Raw genomic sequence first — 18,511 nt, forward strand, 5'->3', positions numbered from 1 at the left:
GAGTGTATATCTTGATATTATTCTTCTTCTTGCCATCTTTCTTCGATTAATTTTTGTTTGACAGAAAATAGATTCCGTTATCGAGGAGATTGCGGGTAAATGGCTATTCGATTCGACTTTGGCTGTCATGCACCACAGAAGATGGACGTCCGGCCATAAATTAGTCTTGGGGGAGCAATTATTTAAGTGGACACACATGAATGAATGATTTGATGTAAATTGACTTGTTACACTGATAAAAGTTACACACAAAGGCAAGATCAAGTATTTGATCGAATCTTGGAACTATCTACGGTTACGTATTCTCAAGGTTAGTCGGCAAAACCCAGAGATCTTTTTGCAAAACTTCTCTATTATGGGGCCCCATCGATTTTAACACAATATGTATATTTCACTAAAAAGGAATCTTTTTGGGTTAAATAGTCAAGTCTCTCATTAAATATAATTGAATCGCACTTTCAGTAAAAAGCTACTAATTCCTTATTTTTCACAAAAGTCATCTCAAACTTTTTATATCATATATAAAAAGCTAAACCCAAATATAATATCTAAACATATAATAAATATAGAAGGTTATCATATAGCCCATTTTCAATTGAGGATTCTGTGGAAGTTATTATATCTTTATTAATTATAATATCTGGGGTGTCCCTTGGATGGCGTGGCTGGGACGTCCTTTTTAGGTGTTTGTATAGTCTTATTTTCAGGAAATGGGCACATCAAAGTAAATAGCAGGAAGCTTTTGTAGGTGAATTTGGAGGCAGCAATATGTGGAGCATCATTTCCAAGCTATATGGGATGCTGTAATCTTCATGTGTTTATTGCTATTTTAACACCATCGATAACGGGTGCATTTATGCATCATATATACGTTCAAACATAAAATAAAAAAATATTGATGAGAAAGTCATTTTAATTAGACTCAATCATGATGTTGTAAATAATATAACTTATTTGTAAGGTTAATGTAATATTTAAAAAAAAAAGCAAAAGAAAATAAGCCCACTTCCTCTTCTCAACCATTCTTTTCTTGGTCTGGAGAGGTTCTCCTCCCATTTTTCGAAAACCTTAAACGCAGAAGGTTTGGTTAATTTTCTTAAATGATAAATGAGACCCACATTTGTAGATATTTCTTTTGACTGTGACTATTGTAATTTGTAAATGCCTTTCTCAATTATCGACATTCAAAAACATTTCCCTTCACTCGGTCTTTTATGTACACTGTGCTTGAATCTAGTAACCCATTTTGAGTTAATGTAGTTTTGGTTTCAAACTCTATTTATGATTTGGTACGATAACTACGTTAATTAGCTAAAACAGACACTCGAATGAATAATTATTTTTTTAAAAAAATTCTTCATGTAAAATGTTTTCATTTTCATGTAGCTGCTTTTTGCCCCCCTCTTAGGTGAAGCAAAGGACGTCTCCTCTCACAAACGTTAATGTTGGAACCAGTGGTTGCAGAGGTGGTAGCTAGCTAGGGAAGTTAGCTTTATGGCCGGGTGAACGAGATCCACCTTCCAATTAGTCTTTTTTCTCTTCATTAAAACGCTAATCCACTCCCACAATATTGCTTCTAGTTTTGAGTTCTCTCTCTTACCGTCTCCCTCCCTAGCTAACTTATAATAATCATGATCATAAGAAAGAATTTTTCACTCACAGACCAGAAATCTGTTAAAACATAAGCAAGCAGCTGTGGGGTGGGGCAGACGACTAAAATGCAGGATATGGTCCCAAAACACAACAACCTATATGTTAAGACAAGAGAGGTGTTAAGAGATTATGAAATGAATAGCAACAACCAACAGTCAAATCCGTGTTCATCAAGTGTTAAATTAAACAACGAACAACTTCCCTCCACGGGAAGATGGATCATCGTCACCAAACTTGCAGATGGGAAACAACTCATGGAAGCACTAGGAAGAAGCAACATCCGGTCCCTCCCACAGCTCCTCCTGTCCAACCCCAACATTTCCGTTCTTTCCTTTTCATTTCAAGTTTCTTGTTATTATTCGTATCAAAACGCGTCTAAACCAGCACAGCATGTGCCTGCCCATACCCCACACACACCCCATTCTTCCGAGGAAACACTTCTAATAAAATGGATACCTCTTTCAATCTCCTCGCTATACCGAATCCAATGTTTGTCCCCAGGCTTCTTGAACCTCAGATCCAACCTAATTTGTCCTCAACAATCCATTCCTACGCGAATGTCATTTGCCAGTCATTACCATATGGGATGCCTTGTCACTTTCGGTCAAGATTTTGTTAATGGATATTGATACGAATTGAAGAATGAATTAAGATGGTGATTAGGTGGTGGCTGGACCAATTAAGACCGGTGCTGATGGACGTGGGGGCGCAAGCAAAGCGAGAGCTAGCACACATGTGGTTGCATGAGTGGGTGAGAGGGTTGAATTATATAATTGCAAGTTCTATCTCTGTACCTCCAATTAAGTCGTCAAACAAGGGAGCAGGCTAGTACATTTTAGCATGTGGGTCTCATAATGGTCCTTCCTTCCACGTATATATCCTTGCCCACTACCCATAATTTATCCTCTAGCTACTGACAAATATGGAGTGGTCCTCTAGAGGGACAGCCTCCCTCCCCCTCCTCTAATCTTTCTTTTCCTTATGTATTTGTATCATTTTTCAAAGCTTTATTAGTTTCATCTTCCTGTGGTTCAACAGCTGTTTTAACAGATACGCTTTAAGATATATAAAATATGGAGTCTTAAAGAGGAAAGGATTAATCTAAACATGGCATCAACTATATGACCAATTCAATTAAGTTCAGTTGCAGAGTCGTAGTTGAACAGGGACAATCGCTTATCAATCTGTTATCTGTAGTGACACGCACGCACGCTCAGACACAGGGTCTCCCTAATTTTGAGCGTTTGGCATTATGCCTATGTCCTTAGCTAGGTTGGAGGCCCACGACACCAATTCTTTGTCATTAGCGTAACATAATTGAGGCTTTTTCATGACATACAATAATGAAGGTACGTACTGCAGCAAAGGCATTCCTTATGGAGTTTGTTGTATTATTGCAGAGAAACGAGGGAGAGCAAACTCAATTCCTCCTTCACTGATGTACGTATAAAAAATTATGGGGAGGACTATAAGGAAAGGAAGGCCAAGACCAGATATGATCACTGATTAGCAGTGGGGTAAAGAGACAGAGGATCAAATAAGATACCCTCCAAACTTTGGTGTGAAGTAAATCTCGTATGGTTTTATGGTTGCAGAAGGTGTCAGTACTATACATCTCTCCTCAATTCCTCTGCCCAGGTTCTCTGAAGCCGGCAGTGAGAAAACTATGCGCATGGCTAACCTAGAAAGACATGTAAAATCCAGCAGAAACGCCTTCCTCATCCTATTTGGACAAGTGGTCCTCTAAAACGTTCACAAAAATAGGCCCCCCGATCCTCAGAGAGAGCCAGAATATGAGGTCATGAACAAAGGTCCAACTGTCTAAGGTCATTTAATGTGCCTGCAAAGTCCCAAAAACCCCCCAGAATATTTTGTACGGTACTTTGAAAAGCCTTCACATGGAGATGCTCGGCACTTGGCATCACTTTCTAGGGCCTGCAGTCACAATTTACAAGCCCACTGTCTGACCTCTTCATCATTCATGTTCAGGCTTCTCAGGTCAGATTGGCGAATTATCCTTGAGAAGCCTTGACTGGTCTGCCAAAGCAGAACATCTTATTTTATTCTATTTTGAATTAAAGAGACAGATAGTAACTAGATCGTAATGAATTTTTACTTATAGAGGAGCTTTCATGTTTTCACGTTATTAGACTACACCAACAGTCCAACCCAGAACACCATTTTATTAATATTCCAAAGCTTACCCCTCACTAAAAAATGTGCTATACGAATGAACGCGGCGGCCAAAGCTCGTTGGTTGGAAAACGGGGTTTCAAAGTGCCTTCTTTCCACTCGCAATATTATCCCATTTCTAACAGTTCGTCTTTCGAGCAATCCAAAGTTGTCCAGCATGTACACGAAACACCACCACACTCTGTCCCATACTCCCATAACAAAACTGCCCAACCTTGATAAAACAAAACTCACCAGACTAAGTATTGCAAGACGTGCAAAGACCAAACAACTTATTTTTCTTTTAAACTTTTCTGGTAAGAATACCGAACAACTTCTGTTGGAATGCGGACAAGGCGCACGACCAAAATGCAAAGCGGATTCATGTAGGAAATGAGATAGCCATTAAGCAGATTGGGTTATTGCCGTTATTATTGTTTAAATCTTAAATTCAAACCATTCAGTGCAATTTAAACGGACTAGAAATGATGATCACGCAATCCAAGGCTCCGCGATGCCAAGAGCAAACAATTTGTTGCAGAATTTCGCAATTTGGCGTTTGCATATAGCAGGAAGCCAGATTCCGGCCAGTCTTTTAGCAAACGAAAATACAATGCACACAAAAGGCTCAAGTCCATAGTAGGTCCCTTAGTGATTTCCCCTGCCAACTACCACGAATACGGACCTTCCTCGAGGCAAGCATGTGCAATCTCAATCAACGGCGATTACTCACGAGCTTCAGTGTGAACGCAGAAGAAGCACTGAGAAGAAAAGTAATGGAGAGCGAGATTGTCACATTTGAAGGACAGATGAAAAGGCATCTTCCAAATTGAGATCCTTAGAATATACTCTGGGGTTATAGGAATCGACCCCCGCCCCTCAACTCAATAAATCCGAAAACGACTTATTTTGACTCTCATCTCCTGATGTCTTCCACTCGTTAACAAGTAACAACCCAACCATCATGCTGCCAGCGCACTTCAACAACAGCCATCTTTGGCAACTAATTTAACAATTATTGATCGTTTTCAAGATTGAAAGGAAAGCAAAGAGTAATCAACCAACCAACCAACCAGCCAACCACAAGATCTGATCTCATGACATGATAAATCTTATCACATGGTAAGAATGCACAGTATCTAAAAAGATAAACGGAATTAAAAAAATAGAGACAATCTAATTTGTCTTTGCATCAGTTTCTGCAAATTCAGGAAGCCCTCTGACAGCAGCAAGCAACTTTCACTAGGTATAAAGAAATTATTACTCCTGTCATCATACATTCGATGGTTTGAATGGCGCAGCAGACAAATGTATATAAATTATATGTACAGTTCCGATGCACCATTGAAGCTAAATATATGTCTCCCATCATCTGAATGCGTGTAGAGAATGGACGGAGAAAGGTAATATAAAAACAAAACCATGAAGCCCAAAAGCAATTGTCAAGCATTAATATCCACAGAGTTTGAACATGTCTTTGCAAGATGTTAACCATAGCATTCAATACCATGTACCAATGTCAAGATGCCCATCTCCATTATCCATTAAAGACAAATTAGACGGAACCCATCGGGCTGCATGGGATCATCATTGTGCTCCACAAGAACCTAGAACGATCATATTGAAATGTAGAGGCATCAAATTATGCAAAGTATTCTAGAGAATGAATGTTCAGAAAAGAGAATATGCCACAGAATTAAAACTAATGGCCTCCGTTTCCTTCCCAAATGCTAATAATACACACATCTGCCCTAAGGGAACACAAACTTGCTTATAGTGCCGAATCTTTGTTTGGGTTTTGATGGGGGGAGTTCCTTTTCTATTCCTCACGGTGAAGGATGATTGTCGATGTCAAGACATTTTCACATGTAAATCTAACAAGCCAAGCCAACAGAGAAAATCAGGTTTATATTATTACCTCTAGGCTTCAAATAGAGAAAATTATTTTTATGCAACGTAGTAAATAGCATAATTTAATGATACATAGAGTAGGTCACTGGAATGACTACACAAAACGCCCCTTATCAATACTCAGGTCCCTTGTGTTGAAGAAAGCCGCAACAACTCATGTAATTCATAAAAGACATCGAATTGGTAACCATAACAGAACTAGTGCATTCCCGGCGTTGTTATTTTATTGGCACGTCAATCCCAACATTTCTAATTACGTAATTATGCAATTAATTAAAAAAATGCAGCATAAAAAAATGGCATCTAATTTTCCACCAAATTCAGATAACATTTGCGCACCCCCTTGGTCCCTATTCTGTACTCAATAATAATCATTGAAAGCCGAATTGGATCTTACCTCAGCTCCATAATTGAAACACAAGAAAACGGAGAGTGAAGAGAGCTTCAAGCACACCCAAACAGGCGCCGACGAAAATATCGAGAACATAATGCCTCCCGAGTGTTATCCTAGAGAATGCAGTGGCAAGCGCCCACATCCAAACAAGGAAGAGGAACAGATTGACGGCCGCAATGTCATCTTGACCAATCCACCGATGAATGAGAGCGGTAACAGAAGGATGGGCGCGGGATTTCAGATCGGGCACGGAGTCGAGAATGGGAAGCCGAGAAAAGTAAAAGAGGGAAGCAACAAAGAAAGCCCTGGAGGAATGACCACTAGGAAAGGAGAAGTGGTCGACGGAAACGACGGCGTTGTACTCACCATGGTTGCCGTAGACAGGACGGGATCTGCGGACTAGGAATTTGACGGCGGCGATAAAGAGGAGGTCGATAAGGGAGCAGAAAAGGAGGGGCAAGAGCAAATGAGAGCGTAAAGGAGAGGAGGGAGGAGTAACGAAGAAGAGGGAGAGAAGGACAGGGAAGGTGAAACGGAAGTCGGCGAAGAATTCCAGAAGCAGAAGGATGGATCTTGGGGCGATCGGTCTCGTGAGTGTATGAAGAGAGAGAGAAATTGTGGCGTCCAAAGCGATCAAAGGGCGGAGGAATGAGGACGCTGCAGACTTCGGTGGTTCATGCCCCATGGCGCGCGCCCGCGTGTTCCCACGGTCGCCACACAATGATCCAAACAGAGATTAGGAAGTACCGAAGTAGGACCCACGGACGACGTCGTTCGTGGCTATTTCGGGACTTGGAATATTCCACAAGCCCAACAAGGCCCAATTAAACGCTACATAATTTAGAACTGGGCCTGTCGTCCTCCCTTCATTGCCCTTCAATAGCAGATTTCTATTGACCAAAACGTTATGTGAGGGCCTTTCCCCTACTGCCACGTAGCATGCATCATCATCGTTGTTGTTTGTATTGTGCTACAGCCTACAAGCTCGCAAGTCGTAACGCAAAGGATGGTGTGGCTGGGGGGAATCAATTGATGCGGAAAGCATCCGAAAATCACTCGCATAAAGAGCACTCATAGTAAATTCCTATATACTCGCGTTGACAAAATAATAATTCAAAGTTATTTTGGCATTATAATATTGCAAATGCTTCGCATATAATTAGCAATCATTTCTACCCCCAAAACATCATTTTTTGTCTTGTAATAATTGCCCCCCGTCATCAAAATTGTGCAGCACTACAAATCGTCTCTATTCATCACCATAAACAGATGCCGTTCAGCCATGACCTTCATTATTTATATATCTGCAACTTTGTCATATAAATGATGAAAGTTCCATCTTAACAATTCTTTGTTATGAGTCAAAGTCAAGACTCCTGAGAGCTTTTTGGCCTTTTTTCAAATTGGTGCTCCATTATTTTTCTTCCCTTATGATTTGTGTGTGTCGCAAGGTTGTTTATTGTGGAGCAGTCCATAAATTAAGGAGAGAAGGGCGTCATCATTATAAACTCCACCTAAGAGTTTGTCAATGAGAAATACATATGCAGACACTTTGGAACAACAATACGGCATGATCTTTTTGCTAAAGAAAAAGGGCATAAATAGGATTGGCAAGGAAAATCATGATTTGAGCCATTGGTCTAGACAAAAGACATTATTCTTCCAGCGCGCCTAGATTTGGTGGTGTTTTCATATCGCTGCCACTTGTAGTTGTCACTCAGAAATTTGAATCTATTCAAACTTGAAACGCATTCATCACCAAAGATACCAACCAAATCTTGTTTCTTGTCAAACCTTTTACCGAGACAATCAATTTACTGTCCCACCTTCGGTAAACCAACTCATTGTCTTATCTCCATCACAGATTAAATTCTTTCAAATTTGTTTCAGAATCATTTGCCTGCCAGTACGGATTCTTCATTCAAACACAGTTTTTTTTTTTAAAAAAAAAGAAAATCTTTCCGGCAAAATATGATTTTAGAGTTGGTTGAGGCTGAGAGGGAGGGAAGCATGCTTGCAGGTACGCACTTCCCGGGGCTCCAATCCAATGGAAATAGCAGGCGTGAGACGAAAGGCTGGCAACATTTGGCAAACCCAACTTCCTGCTGAGGCCACTGCTTTCACATATTACTTTCTTTGCACTTCTTTTGATTAATGGAGTCTAATCCCTAAAAGAATCATTAGATTAACCAATCTTGTCTCGGTTTGAAATTTTGGTATACAGGGTCAGGGTTTTCCATATTCATCCACGCTCAAATTCTCAAGCTTTTGGGCCATTCCGTGGTTGTCACTGTTAGGCAATTCCTATGATACCACAAAATTAATGCTAGTACATTATTATAACATAGTAATTTCACTATCCCAAGGTAATTGTCCCCCCTTTGAATGGGAATAGAATAGAGACTATGGTGCCGATGTTATATGCAACGGCTTGGAACCTAGGATAGGGTTGTGTAGCCCTAAGCGAAGGAAAGGAAGTGGAAGAAAACTCGTCGTTTTACCAGTTTAAATTTCAGTGCTTTTTTTATTTGCATATGCATTATCCTCTGTGCCAGTTTCCATTCTCTTCCCATTCTTCTATTCCCACTTCAAACTCCCATGAAAGATTCTTTCCACCCACTTTCCTTACAAAAATAAACCAACCAAAGCCAGGTTGATGACCAAAATACCCATGCCACCAAAAACAAATAAAGCAGTGCGCTGGAAAAAAGACTGAAAAAGCAAAAAACAAAGAGACCCTGGCTTTACTATTTTGATTGAAACTTCAGCCTCACGAGGCCAAGCCCTGCAGACTTAATGGTTGCTTTGATTTCATGCACCCAACTAAGGCCATCAGCCTTCTCCTCAGAGTTAGATGGCAGGCCGATGCTTTTATTAGAAAAAGACCTCACTTTATTTACCCAGCTGTATATATTCACCCACTCATCATTTTCTCTCTCTTTTTAAATTAAGATATTTCAATAAGACTCTCAGAAACTGCAAATCAATATCCTGTCACTATACGTATTCAATTTTAGCTCTCCTCCTCTCGTCCGAATTCTATTTCCTGAGTCTTCTGAGCTTCACATCACATTACATTTTCCCCCTCCGCTAATTAATACTCCCTCCGCCCCTTATTATAATATCCAAATTTTGGAATAAATTGTCTCTTTTATAAGATTCTCTTTGAATTTGTCTGAATATTTAATACAGTATTACGCATTTTACTCATAATTTAATGTATTTAATACATTTTCTTTTTTATTTATCTTATTATTATTCTATCACATTTATCCATTTATATATAAGGGTATATTTGAAAAAACTGTATTTACTATATATTAATTACTTTTAACTGTTTTCTTAAACCGCGCAATTTAATTAAAATAATCTTATAATAAGGAACAAAGTAGTACTATCAAGTATAGGAGCTGTGTGTGTCCGTTCCGTTCCATGAGGTCAGTTGTAAAGAAAATTTGATAAACTGCTGTATAAGAGAAATGTGAAAATGCCAGTGGAGAGGTTAAAATTACGTAATGAAATTATACTGTCTAAAAGGAGCCAAGAAATGTTGTGGTCAGGGTCACTCACTTTTGGAAAGAGACAAGAAACACAGTTTATGCAACCAACGGTTTCTTTTTTAGCTAATTTCTATCACCGGAGGGACAAAAGTAATACGTAAATTAAAATCCATTATCGTTCTTCTGCAGTTCATAACGCCAGAGCAAAGCCATTTAAAGACACGGTTGCGGTTGGTAAGAAGATACATTTAATATACTGCTTTAAACTGCCACTTATTGAAATATTGCTCCAGCAAAAAGAAAAAAGGGTGATTAAAATGAGATGGGCCTTAGTAATTTACTGCTACCATCAATACTAACGAGAGTCATGGGTGCTGCTTCCTATGCGAATTACTGTTTTGGCAAGGCACGATCAAAAGGTAAATGGCGGGCGTCCACGAAATCCTGCGTGTGCCATGCTGCACGCCATAGAAACTCCTTCCCACCCCCCTTTCATGAATCATGATTATTTTAAAAAAAAGAAAAAAAGAAAAATCAATGGAATTTGTTCCTCTCGCCTCTCGGAACGTGTTTCCCTCCCATGAAGAAGAACGGGACAGAATCCACGTGGGTAATTCTGAAATCTCTCGGAGGGCAAATACGTACTTTCCAGCTGCATACGGCTTAAAAATCCGTTTTATTGTCTGATAAACAACTCCACGTCTCTTCCACCTTCTTTCTCTCCTCTCCTTTCTTCTCTAGCAAAAGTGCACAACATGAGAGCTCCACCCAAACAACACCAACTGCTACAAAACGTATAAACGAGATCACGAGAGACAGAATCTAGCTCCATAGTAGAATATAGGAACGAGGTTTGAGGAGATCGAGTTGTCTCAATGGCGAGTGGGTGGGTTAAATCGTTGCATTGCAAGTCAAGAGCATTCGAAGACGTTTACCATCCAACCCCAAAAATTCTTATACCCAGTGCCAGTTGCAGAAAAAGCGTCCAAAGCATTAAGGACGTCGTCGACACTGCCAAGCCTAAACCCAAAAAACCCAGGCCGCCCCTCGAGAAGCACCCAAGTTCAAAATATCCTCGAACCACAAAACCCGAAAGCCCCTCCAGCCCCACGACCATGACCCGGAGAGTCTCTTCTACCCGGACAGTCCGTACACCCGAACCATTCCTTCCGTCCCTGATGGAGCTTCCCGAGGGACATCCGTCGCGTAACGTGGTGGAGATTATCTTCCATACTAGCTGGGGTCCCAAAGCCTTTATGGGTCAAATCGAGATGATTTTCAAGGTTGTGAACGCCTCCAGAACTGTGTCCCGCTTCGAAGAATATCGCGAAACGGTGAAGCGTCGCGCTGGTTCGGGGGCTCCGACCGAGGGGAGTGACTGGGAGGAGAATGCACGGTGCGTTGCGGACGGGAATGAGGTGATGAGGTTTCAATGTTTAGGTCCCACATCGGGAGGTGGCCCCTACGATGCCAGCGGTGGAGGAGGAGGCTGTGCATGGTCATTGTCAGGGGGGAAAGGTTCTGCGATTCGGACGTTTTCTGGCAGCGGAGAAGCCCATGAAAGCGGCGGCGGGGGGCGGGGCAGAAGAGCCATGATGGTGTGCCGGGTCATTGCGGGCCGGGTCTCCAAGCAAACAGGTTTCATGGACTCGCTGTTGGATGGTGGAATGGGGTTGGACTCGGTGAGTGGGGACAACGGCGAGTTGTTCGTGTTTGATTCGCGTGCAGTATTGCCTTGTTTTCTCATCATATATAAACTGTAAAAAAAAAAATGAAAGGATATGATTTTTACCACCCCTTCTTTATTGTGAATTTTTTTTTTTCAAATGGAAAATGTATGGAAGTTGAGGTCTTGCAGAACCTGTTGCCTGCACTTATCCACCGGTTCTTCCATTGCCTTCCTGTTTGGTTATTACGTGTTTGTGTGAGTATGAGGAAATCAGGTTGATATAATGCTGCTTAAAATAATTATGGCTTAAACTTGTTCTCTAAACTCGCAGAAATGAGGCGATTTTTAGATGCAATCCCATTGTGTCAGGAGGACGATGAAGGTCAGAATCGAATGTGAATTGTGGAATATAATTACGATGGCAAGACGAGATCGTCCTGTGCAAGTAAATCCTTGTTTTCACCGAATCTGAAGGCAATATTTGCCGTTTTGTTTCTTCCAATGTCTATTTCAAACACGGTTTACTTTTCCATGAAGAAATTGATACTACAACAGAATGGAGAAAAGCTATGGGTTCCAAAGATTCGGTTGAGAAGAGAGGAAAGAAAGGGAGGGGTTAACAAAAGAAAGGTCCCGCAGGGAAGCCCAAGAATTTAGCGAAAATGAGAAATTAAGGAAGTATAGCGCAAGTCACGCAAGGAAGGTACTGAACTTAGACTTTGCGTAACGAGAAAAAACAAAATTACGATCAAATGAAGAAGCAAAGCAGACTCGTTTATCTTTGAGGCAGATAGATGCATGAGTCTTCTTTTTTCTTTATCTCCTTTTTGTTTGGGCCCCATAGTCCAAAGTGCATCACACCACATAATAATAATGAGCCACACGCTGCTACTGCTTTGAGTGGGATAAAGGATGGGTTATACAACAAGTTCATTAATTCTTCAAAGTATTTTTGAGTTGGACTACAAAGCTTTTGCCTTGGGTGGCGTCCCAAAAACTGTGTGCTCCTCGGGCAAAGCACCGTCTGGGTCTCATTGACCGCCACTTTCAAAGACGATAATCGCTTTAAAGAGCAAAAGAAAAAAAAACGAGGGAAAAAAATCATACAGATGCAGGGGAAGGGAGCTGAGTTAACATTCCCTCTAATATACACTCCTCTAGCCTCATCATGCATGCTTTAGCTAGCCATCTTCACTTGTATCTTCAAACCACTAGTAATACTCCACCAACACATACAATGGCTTCCCATTCAACCGTTCACGACCCTGTCACATTCACACACATCGTTATAACTCCCGGGCAGGCATTGCTCCACACACGGCAATAGGTAGTCCTGGACAACAATCGATCGCTAAGATTGAGTCTAGGAGAACCAGAATAAGCATACCTTCAATTCTGGTAATTCAATTACACATGCACATTCCACTACTTCTGCTCCCACACGTTCTGGGCCCAACAAAGAAAAAACAATTAGATACCTAGCCATTAGCAGCAGTGAATAAAACAAAATGGGGGGAAACAGAGAGCCCGATTGACGTAAAAATACATTTGAGATCCTTCTCCATAGAAACATACTACTTTGAGGGATTACACCTGCTAAAAAAAAACTTATCTTTCAAAGTTATACTTCTGCATAATTAATTGAGTTTCAACACAGGTGAGCAGATAGATATAAGGAAAGAAGTAACCCCAATTCGTTTCTGCTCATTCATGATAACTGGAGTAAAACATCAATGAAATAATTAGCAATTAAGTAGCAGCCCATCTCCCCTCATTAAGAGAGCAGAGGCCCCAGTGCAGGTTATTTGGTCAAACTTATCTGATTGGAATACCGTCATGTAGAAGAATGGCCTTTTTTTTTTTTTTTTTTAATAAATCTGGTGACAAGAATGGCCTACTTTGAGATCACCATTTTCGGTTGATACTACAACTGGTATAGTCACTTACCTAGTAAGTCCATAGCTGCACAGAGCGTTCCACCAGTAGCAATCAAATCATCAACTACTAGTGCACGTTCTCCAGGCTGAACAGCTCCTACGTGCATCTCCAGGCAGTCCCTTCCATATTCCAATATGTAGTCTTGAGAAATAACTTTCCCTGCCATTGGCCCAAACTTTTGTTAATGCAAACCAGAAAGGGTATGTTATGTTGACTATCTCAATCAAAATTTCAACCTTGTCCAACCCAAATACAAGTAAAACTGTGAAACAACACCCACTCTGCCAAGAATCTTCACATATTATTGAGTTAGTGATTTATTTCCTGACAGTTAAAATATTAACAATCTCGTCAATAACATTAGCGGCAAAACATCAAACAATATTATCGAAAACTTAATCGAAGCAGTTCATTACTTCCTTCTTTAAAAACATATGCAAGTTTTCTTTGCTATAAATAAAAATCACACACAAAAGTCAACAGGCTAATGACTTAAATGAAACCAGCCTCAATCTTTAAGTTTGAAGTGAACATTCTACATAGAGCTGTGGTAACAACATCTGCCAATCGGTACCTCCTCGAACATAGCACCCTCTAAAGAACAAAATGGAAATCAGTTTCTCTACTCTTGTGCGAACATGATTTCCCAAGTAAACAGCCGGGCTTATTGCATCAAAGTTCTCACAATAAAAGCTCAAAGGAAATATAGGGAAATAGAAGACCCAAAATACTGGTCACACTTTCCCTACTGTTCCTCAAGGCGAGTAACTCTAATGCAACTGAAAAGCAAAAGTCACTACTATGCATGCTACACAGTCTTATCTAAAGCAAGAAGAAGTAACTGAACAATGCAGATCCACAAAGAATTTTCCCCATGTCAGCAGGTTATGTTCAACTTATCATGTACTGTAACTGAAAGAGGAAAAGTCATTGGGACGGAAGCTACAAAGACTTATGACAAACTGCAATAAGTAACTGAAGAATGCATATCCATAAAAACTTTTTCCCATATTAGTAGGCTGTGATTCAAATTATGGCGTGACAGGTTGCAACACGTTCAATTGAACAATTCTTGATGTATTCCAACTAGCTTCACAAAATTGAGATCAAAAGGGCAAGGAACTAATTTACTAAAACTGTCCCACGTGATGATGAAACAACTGGGCAGTGTTATTAAGAAAATTAGAGCAGCATTAAAAGGAATAGAGAGTTTAAGAGCTATTTGAGGGAACAAGAAATGTGTTAAACGGAAAGGTGAAAACTTACCTGGCAGTTTCTTCGGTTTTCTCAATGGCACAAACTTGGCTCCTATTGCCAGTGCAATGGGAGGGCCAAATATAAAACCCCGAGCTTCAACTCCTATTAAAAAAATAGAATGAACTTGTTCTTCAGAATCCACGGTTACAGACAAATTATCCGTTCATTACTGCAGACCAAATGTTGTGCAACAAGACCAGCGAGAAAAACGTATACACGTACTGCTATTTGTTATTACTATTGAATACAATAAACATAAATGGAAAGAGCATATGAAAAAATGACAAGCTTCTTTTTTTTCCCCCCTTATACTTGCACAGAAGATTCTTTTTCACCGAGAAAATTTCACTTTACTCTCTAAATTATAGTTTAATTGCAACATTCGTATTTATAATAAAATTTTGTCATGGAAACTGTCATAGAAAGTGGTTTGCCCCCGCCCTAAAAAAAAAAAACATTATCAGAGTAGGTGAAGCAGTTATTTATATATCTATGAATTTCAAGGTCTAGTAACAACGTGAACAGTAAAAATGATTTTTAAGCATTTAAAAGTCAGCTCGTGTGATCTGTTCTGAGAAAAGCTACTGATATCGTTTTAAGGAAGATTTTTTAAGAAAACAAATAGCACAAATCAACTTCAAAATATTTGAAAACCAACGTACGTTATATGAAATAAAGCAGACGGTTGCAAATTTTACTTTTTGTTTTTCTAAAAGTAGATCAACCAAAACAAGTGTTAAGTTTTAAAGCGTTATAAGTATAAATGTTGTAGTAAAGTTATAATTCAAGGGGACAATACTCATACGTCATACGAAAGCAATGAAAAGGGGAAAAAATTACTATAGGGATGGAGCAAACGGGAACATTTCATCTAAGTAACATCAGACAAGGAACAAGCTCTGTTCAGTACCAAGTTGTCATGAGAAAGCTATATGCGACCCAAATTGCATGGGACATGTAACCCCCAAAAAAAAGTCATCGTAACCAAAGCAAGACACAAACCGAAACATCAAACAGCAAGCCCTGCAATGCAAGACTTTCCATGAAGTAGACAGGAAGCAAGAACTAGCGCTCTGAGGTCAGATCCAAATGATGAAACATGGTAAATCATATGGTTTTTTAACAAAATGTTAGCCCTTCAACTGAAAATGCCAACGTAAGAAGACTAAATAAATCATTCAATCTGGACGACAAATTATTCAAGACCCCATGAAGGAACCACACGACATAACACCAGTCTGCCTCGTAAGTCTTTCATGCGCACTCATAACAAAATCTGTTTGGCTGAATGACGGCAAAGACCTTACGTGCCCATATCTGATGAAGAAATTGATGTTGCTAAAATTGCAAATAGACTTCTGTCAAAATAAAAATTTTAAGATTTTTTGGTTGAAAAAGGCAACTTTTAAAATCTAACGAGCAGAGTATCGTGAAATAATATAGACTAGTACATTGTACCAACCAACGGAGAAATTTTACATTTTCATAACTGGGCAATAAAGAGAATTGCGTAAAATACTTCTAAAAAAGGGAATATAGGATAACATAATGGTGATCTAACTCGTTCTCTGAACAGAACACAGTAACAGTACAACAGAAATGAAGGCCCTGCTAGACGAACGCTTGTCCCAGCAAATTATTTTGCACCGAAGACTTTGGGTGAAATTGTACACAATTTTTGTCACAAAAAAAAAAAAACTGTACACAATTTAGACAGGCTATAGATTGGATTGGCCGACAGTGAAAGAAGACAAGGTAAAATGGGGCCTCTCGTACTTGCTTTGTCAGCAGAGTAGTGTAACATTACATTCATGGCACTAACATCAAAAGATTTGCATTAATCATTAGCTTAAGGAAGGTATCATAATATAGCCAGCCTACAGTTTCCCCACAACCAAATTTCTAGCACATATCCGTAAGAAATTATTGGCAGAAAGACAACTAGCTAAGGTTATTCAGAAAGAAGAAGCACAACTACAAGGGAGATTTAGGGACTGCAAAATGAAGAGAACCACTTACATAAAGTACGTTGCTATAATCCTAATAGTTTAGTTATAGCACATTGCTATAAGTCCTAATTTGAACAGAAATTAAGGGACTTGAGGAGGAGGGGGAAAGAAAGAACGACAAAAAGAGAATATAAGAGAGATGGAGTTGGAGGTTGAAGTCGGCAAACAGTAAAAGTTGGGGAGGCCCCAAATATGGTGGAGCAATTGGGAAAAAAAAAATTGGGAAAAAAAAAAAAGGAAGGCCGAGATAACAGTGGCGGCATGTGGGTCCAGTTAGCACAAGTGGGCAACGATCACCAATCGTCATTCATGCAAATAGGGTCCGAGCACATGCCCCTGGAGCAGAGAGAAGGAGAGCAAGCCGAAGGAGAGCCGCTCGAGACAACTAGAGAAAAAGCAATCAATGGCAAAACCCACTAACAATAACTTCATAGTCAACCATAAAATCACTCCCCGAAACCCACACACACACACACTCTCATTTCCCTTCCATGATGTCCTTGTAAAGCAATTCAAAAAGAGAACCAGAAACTTGTGCAATACACAGCGTTTCTGCATATTCTGGCCAAACTTTCTTGTAAGCAATGGACCCCGCCACCTTCTAGCTCACCACAGTGAAAAAGCCCCACTAACAAAAGCTTTATATCAACTCGTTCATCCGGGTCTCAACATTTTTTATCCCAAAAGGACGCCCTTTTTTAAGCTTACCTGCAACAACAGAAATGTTTTTGCCTTTGTATCGTTCCACGAACAAGTCAATTGTGTCCTTAAAGGCTTTGGGATCCAGCAACAGAGTTGTGATGTCTTGGAACATGATCCCTGCCATTGCAGCCATTAGTCAGCGAACTGGGAAAAATGACAAGAACTTCTCCTCCAACAGAAAAGTTGAGAAATTTAGACACCAAAACAAAGAGAGAACTGAAAGCCTCAGCCCTCAAGTAGATTGCAGACGGAGGGAAGTTTCTTTTCCAGAAGAAAATTGAGAGGAAAAAAAAAGACGTAGGAAATTAAAATGATTATGAACAAAGAAACAGAGCATGTATATTGAAGCTCGTTTAGTTATATCCTTTTTGTGTTGCAACTGATGCACGGTAACACGAGGAAAATTAAGAAAAGAAAAGGGGGAGAAACAAGACAAACCGGGCTTGGGGAAATTGGGGACGACACGAATCTTAGTTTTGATGCCAAGAATACGAGGATCCTCATTGGTGCAAGCAGACATTGTGTGTTGGGTAGAGAGCAACAAGGAAGAAGGATGTGAGAGGAGAAGGAGGAGCAGTTTCAGAAGGGAGGAGAGAATAAAAGAGAAGAATATAGAGATGAGGAAGAAGAAAAGGCGCAGACAAGAGGGGATATTTATAGAGAATGTGCGTTGGTGGGCGAAGGGTAGAAGCGCACAAGAATGTCAAGACTTTTTTGAGAGATATCGTACCAAAGGGTTAAAACTGGATTTGCAGCTCACAAACTGCTTGGAATTTACAATTCATACATTCCATGGTTCCTTTCTTTTCCACCCTGAAATTATTAACCATGTCAACTTCAAACAAAAATGGAAAAAATTCCTATTACTTGACTTAAAAACAGAGCAATCACCCCACCTTCACTGAGTGCGGCTCGGCTCATTCAGAGTTCGCGCGCTGTGTTATCCGCCTCTCCTGTTGCATGCCTAATGCCTTTTACTGTCCACCTTGCTTCCTCTATACCATTTCCCTACCTATTCAATTCTTACATGAAACCAAAAACATACCACTCCCTTCAATTCTAAACATAAAAAAGTTAGCTTGGAGATTTATTTTGATACTAAATAAATTATCTAGTGGTTTTACCAGTGTATATAAATATTATGGGAGTCTCAGCTTCTTTCAAACAACCTTATTAACGCATTAACACATTTTATAACATTAGTTCGACTGCATTTTCTTGGTATGTTGAAAAAGGGTCAAGCTTCTTTATGGACCAGCGTCTGCCATATATTCAGTAAAGTGATTCAAATCAAATAATTCTTAAA

General features: G+C 39.8%; 3 protein-coding genes across 7 annotated transcripts; 1 reads left to right on the forward strand and 2 right to left on the reverse strand.

The window, feature by feature from the left end:
* Positions 1-4,897: 4,897 nt before the first annotated feature.
* Positions 4,898-6,838, reverse strand: LOC114721057 (probable lipid phosphate phosphatase beta). 2 transcript variants are annotated; one of them, XM_028906860.1, is made up of 2 exons: positions 6,134-6,838; positions 4,898-5,432 (listed from the first exon to the last, which is right to left on the reverse strand). In XM_028906860.1, exon 1 carries the CDS (start codon positions 6,813-6,815, stop codon positions 6,135-6,137), a length of 681 nt encoding a protein of 226 aa, XP_028762693.1. In that variant the 5' UTR covers positions 6,816-6,838; the 3' UTR covers positions 4,898-5,432; position 6,134. The 2 variants fall into 2 exon arrangements, with proteins under 2 accessions (XP_028762693.1, XP_028762694.1); XM_028906861.1 differs by lacking the exon at positions 4,898-5,432 and adding an exon at positions 5,575-5,699.
* A 3,529-nt stretch (positions 6,839-10,367) lies between these two features.
* Positions 10,368-11,666, forward strand: LOC114721058 (uncharacterized). Of its 2 annotated transcripts, XM_028906864.1 has the most exons (2): positions 10,368-11,312; positions 11,631-11,666. In XM_028906864.1, the coding sequence occupies exons 1-2, from the start codon at positions 10,506-10,508 to the stop codon at positions 11,634-11,636; spliced, it is 813 nt and encodes a 270-aa protein (XP_028762697.1). In that variant the 5' UTR covers positions 10,368-10,505; the 3' UTR covers positions 11,637-11,666. The 2 variants fall into 2 exon arrangements, with proteins under 2 accessions (XP_028762697.1, XP_028762695.1); XM_028906862.1 differs by lacking the exon at positions 11,631-11,666 and having other exon boundaries at positions 10,369-11,591.
* A 550-nt stretch (positions 11,667-12,216) lies between these two features.
* LOC114721059 (adenine phosphoribosyltransferase 4) lies at positions 12,217-17,789 on the reverse strand. Of its 3 annotated transcripts, none has more exons than XM_028906867.1 (6): positions 17,644-17,789; positions 17,212-17,322; positions 14,504-14,596; positions 13,247-13,396; positions 12,687-12,745; positions 12,217-12,564 (listed from the first exon to the last, which is right to left on the reverse strand). In XM_028906867.1, the coding sequence occupies exons 1-6, from the start codon at positions 17,723-17,725 to the stop codon at positions 12,511-12,513; spliced, it is 549 nt and encodes a 182-aa protein (XP_028762700.1). In that variant the 5' UTR covers positions 17,726-17,789; the 3' UTR covers positions 12,217-12,510. The 3 variants fall into 3 exon arrangements, with proteins under 3 accessions (XP_028762700.1, XP_028762699.1, XP_028762698.1); XM_028906866.1 differs by lacking the exon at positions 12,687-12,745 and adding an exon at positions 12,778-12,895 and having other exon boundaries at positions 12,217-12,632; XM_028906865.1 differs by having other exon boundaries at positions 12,687-12,895.
* Positions 17,790-18,511: the final 722 nt, after the last annotated feature.

This window comes from Neltuma alba, unplaced genomic scaffold, assembly GCF_004799145.2.
Source record: "Neltuma alba isolate B1F8T4 unplaced genomic scaffold, ASM479914v2 tig00012009_pilon, whole genome shotgun sequence".
Taxonomy (NCBI): Eukaryota; Viridiplantae; Streptophyta; class Magnoliopsida; order Fabales; family Fabaceae; genus Neltuma; species Neltuma alba.

What these genes read in the sequence shown, in the direction of transcription:
- LOC114721059 (XM_028906865.1), bottom strand. Translation starts at nt 17,725, where the DNA reads ATGTCTGCTTGCACCAATGAGGATCCTCGTATTCTTGGCATCAAAACT. An exon ending in AAACATTTCTGTTGTTGCAG is followed by an intron (nt 14,597 to 17,211) that starts GTAAGCTTAAAA and finishes TTTTTTTAATAG; the next exon opens with GAGTTGAAGCTCGGGGTTTT. An exon ending in TTGAATTACCAGAATTGAAG is followed by an intron (nt 12,565 to 12,686) that starts GTATGCTTATTC and finishes TGAATGTGACAG; the next exon opens with GGTCGTGAACGGTTGAATGG.
- LOC114721058 (XM_028906862.1), top strand. Translation starts at nt 10,506, where the DNA reads ATGGCGAGTGGGTGGGTTAAATCGTTGCATTGCAAGTCAAGAGCATTC.
- LOC114721057 (XM_028906860.1), bottom strand. Translation starts at nt 6,815, where the DNA reads ATGGGGCATGAACCACCGAAGTCTGCAGCGTCCTCATTCCTCCGCCCT.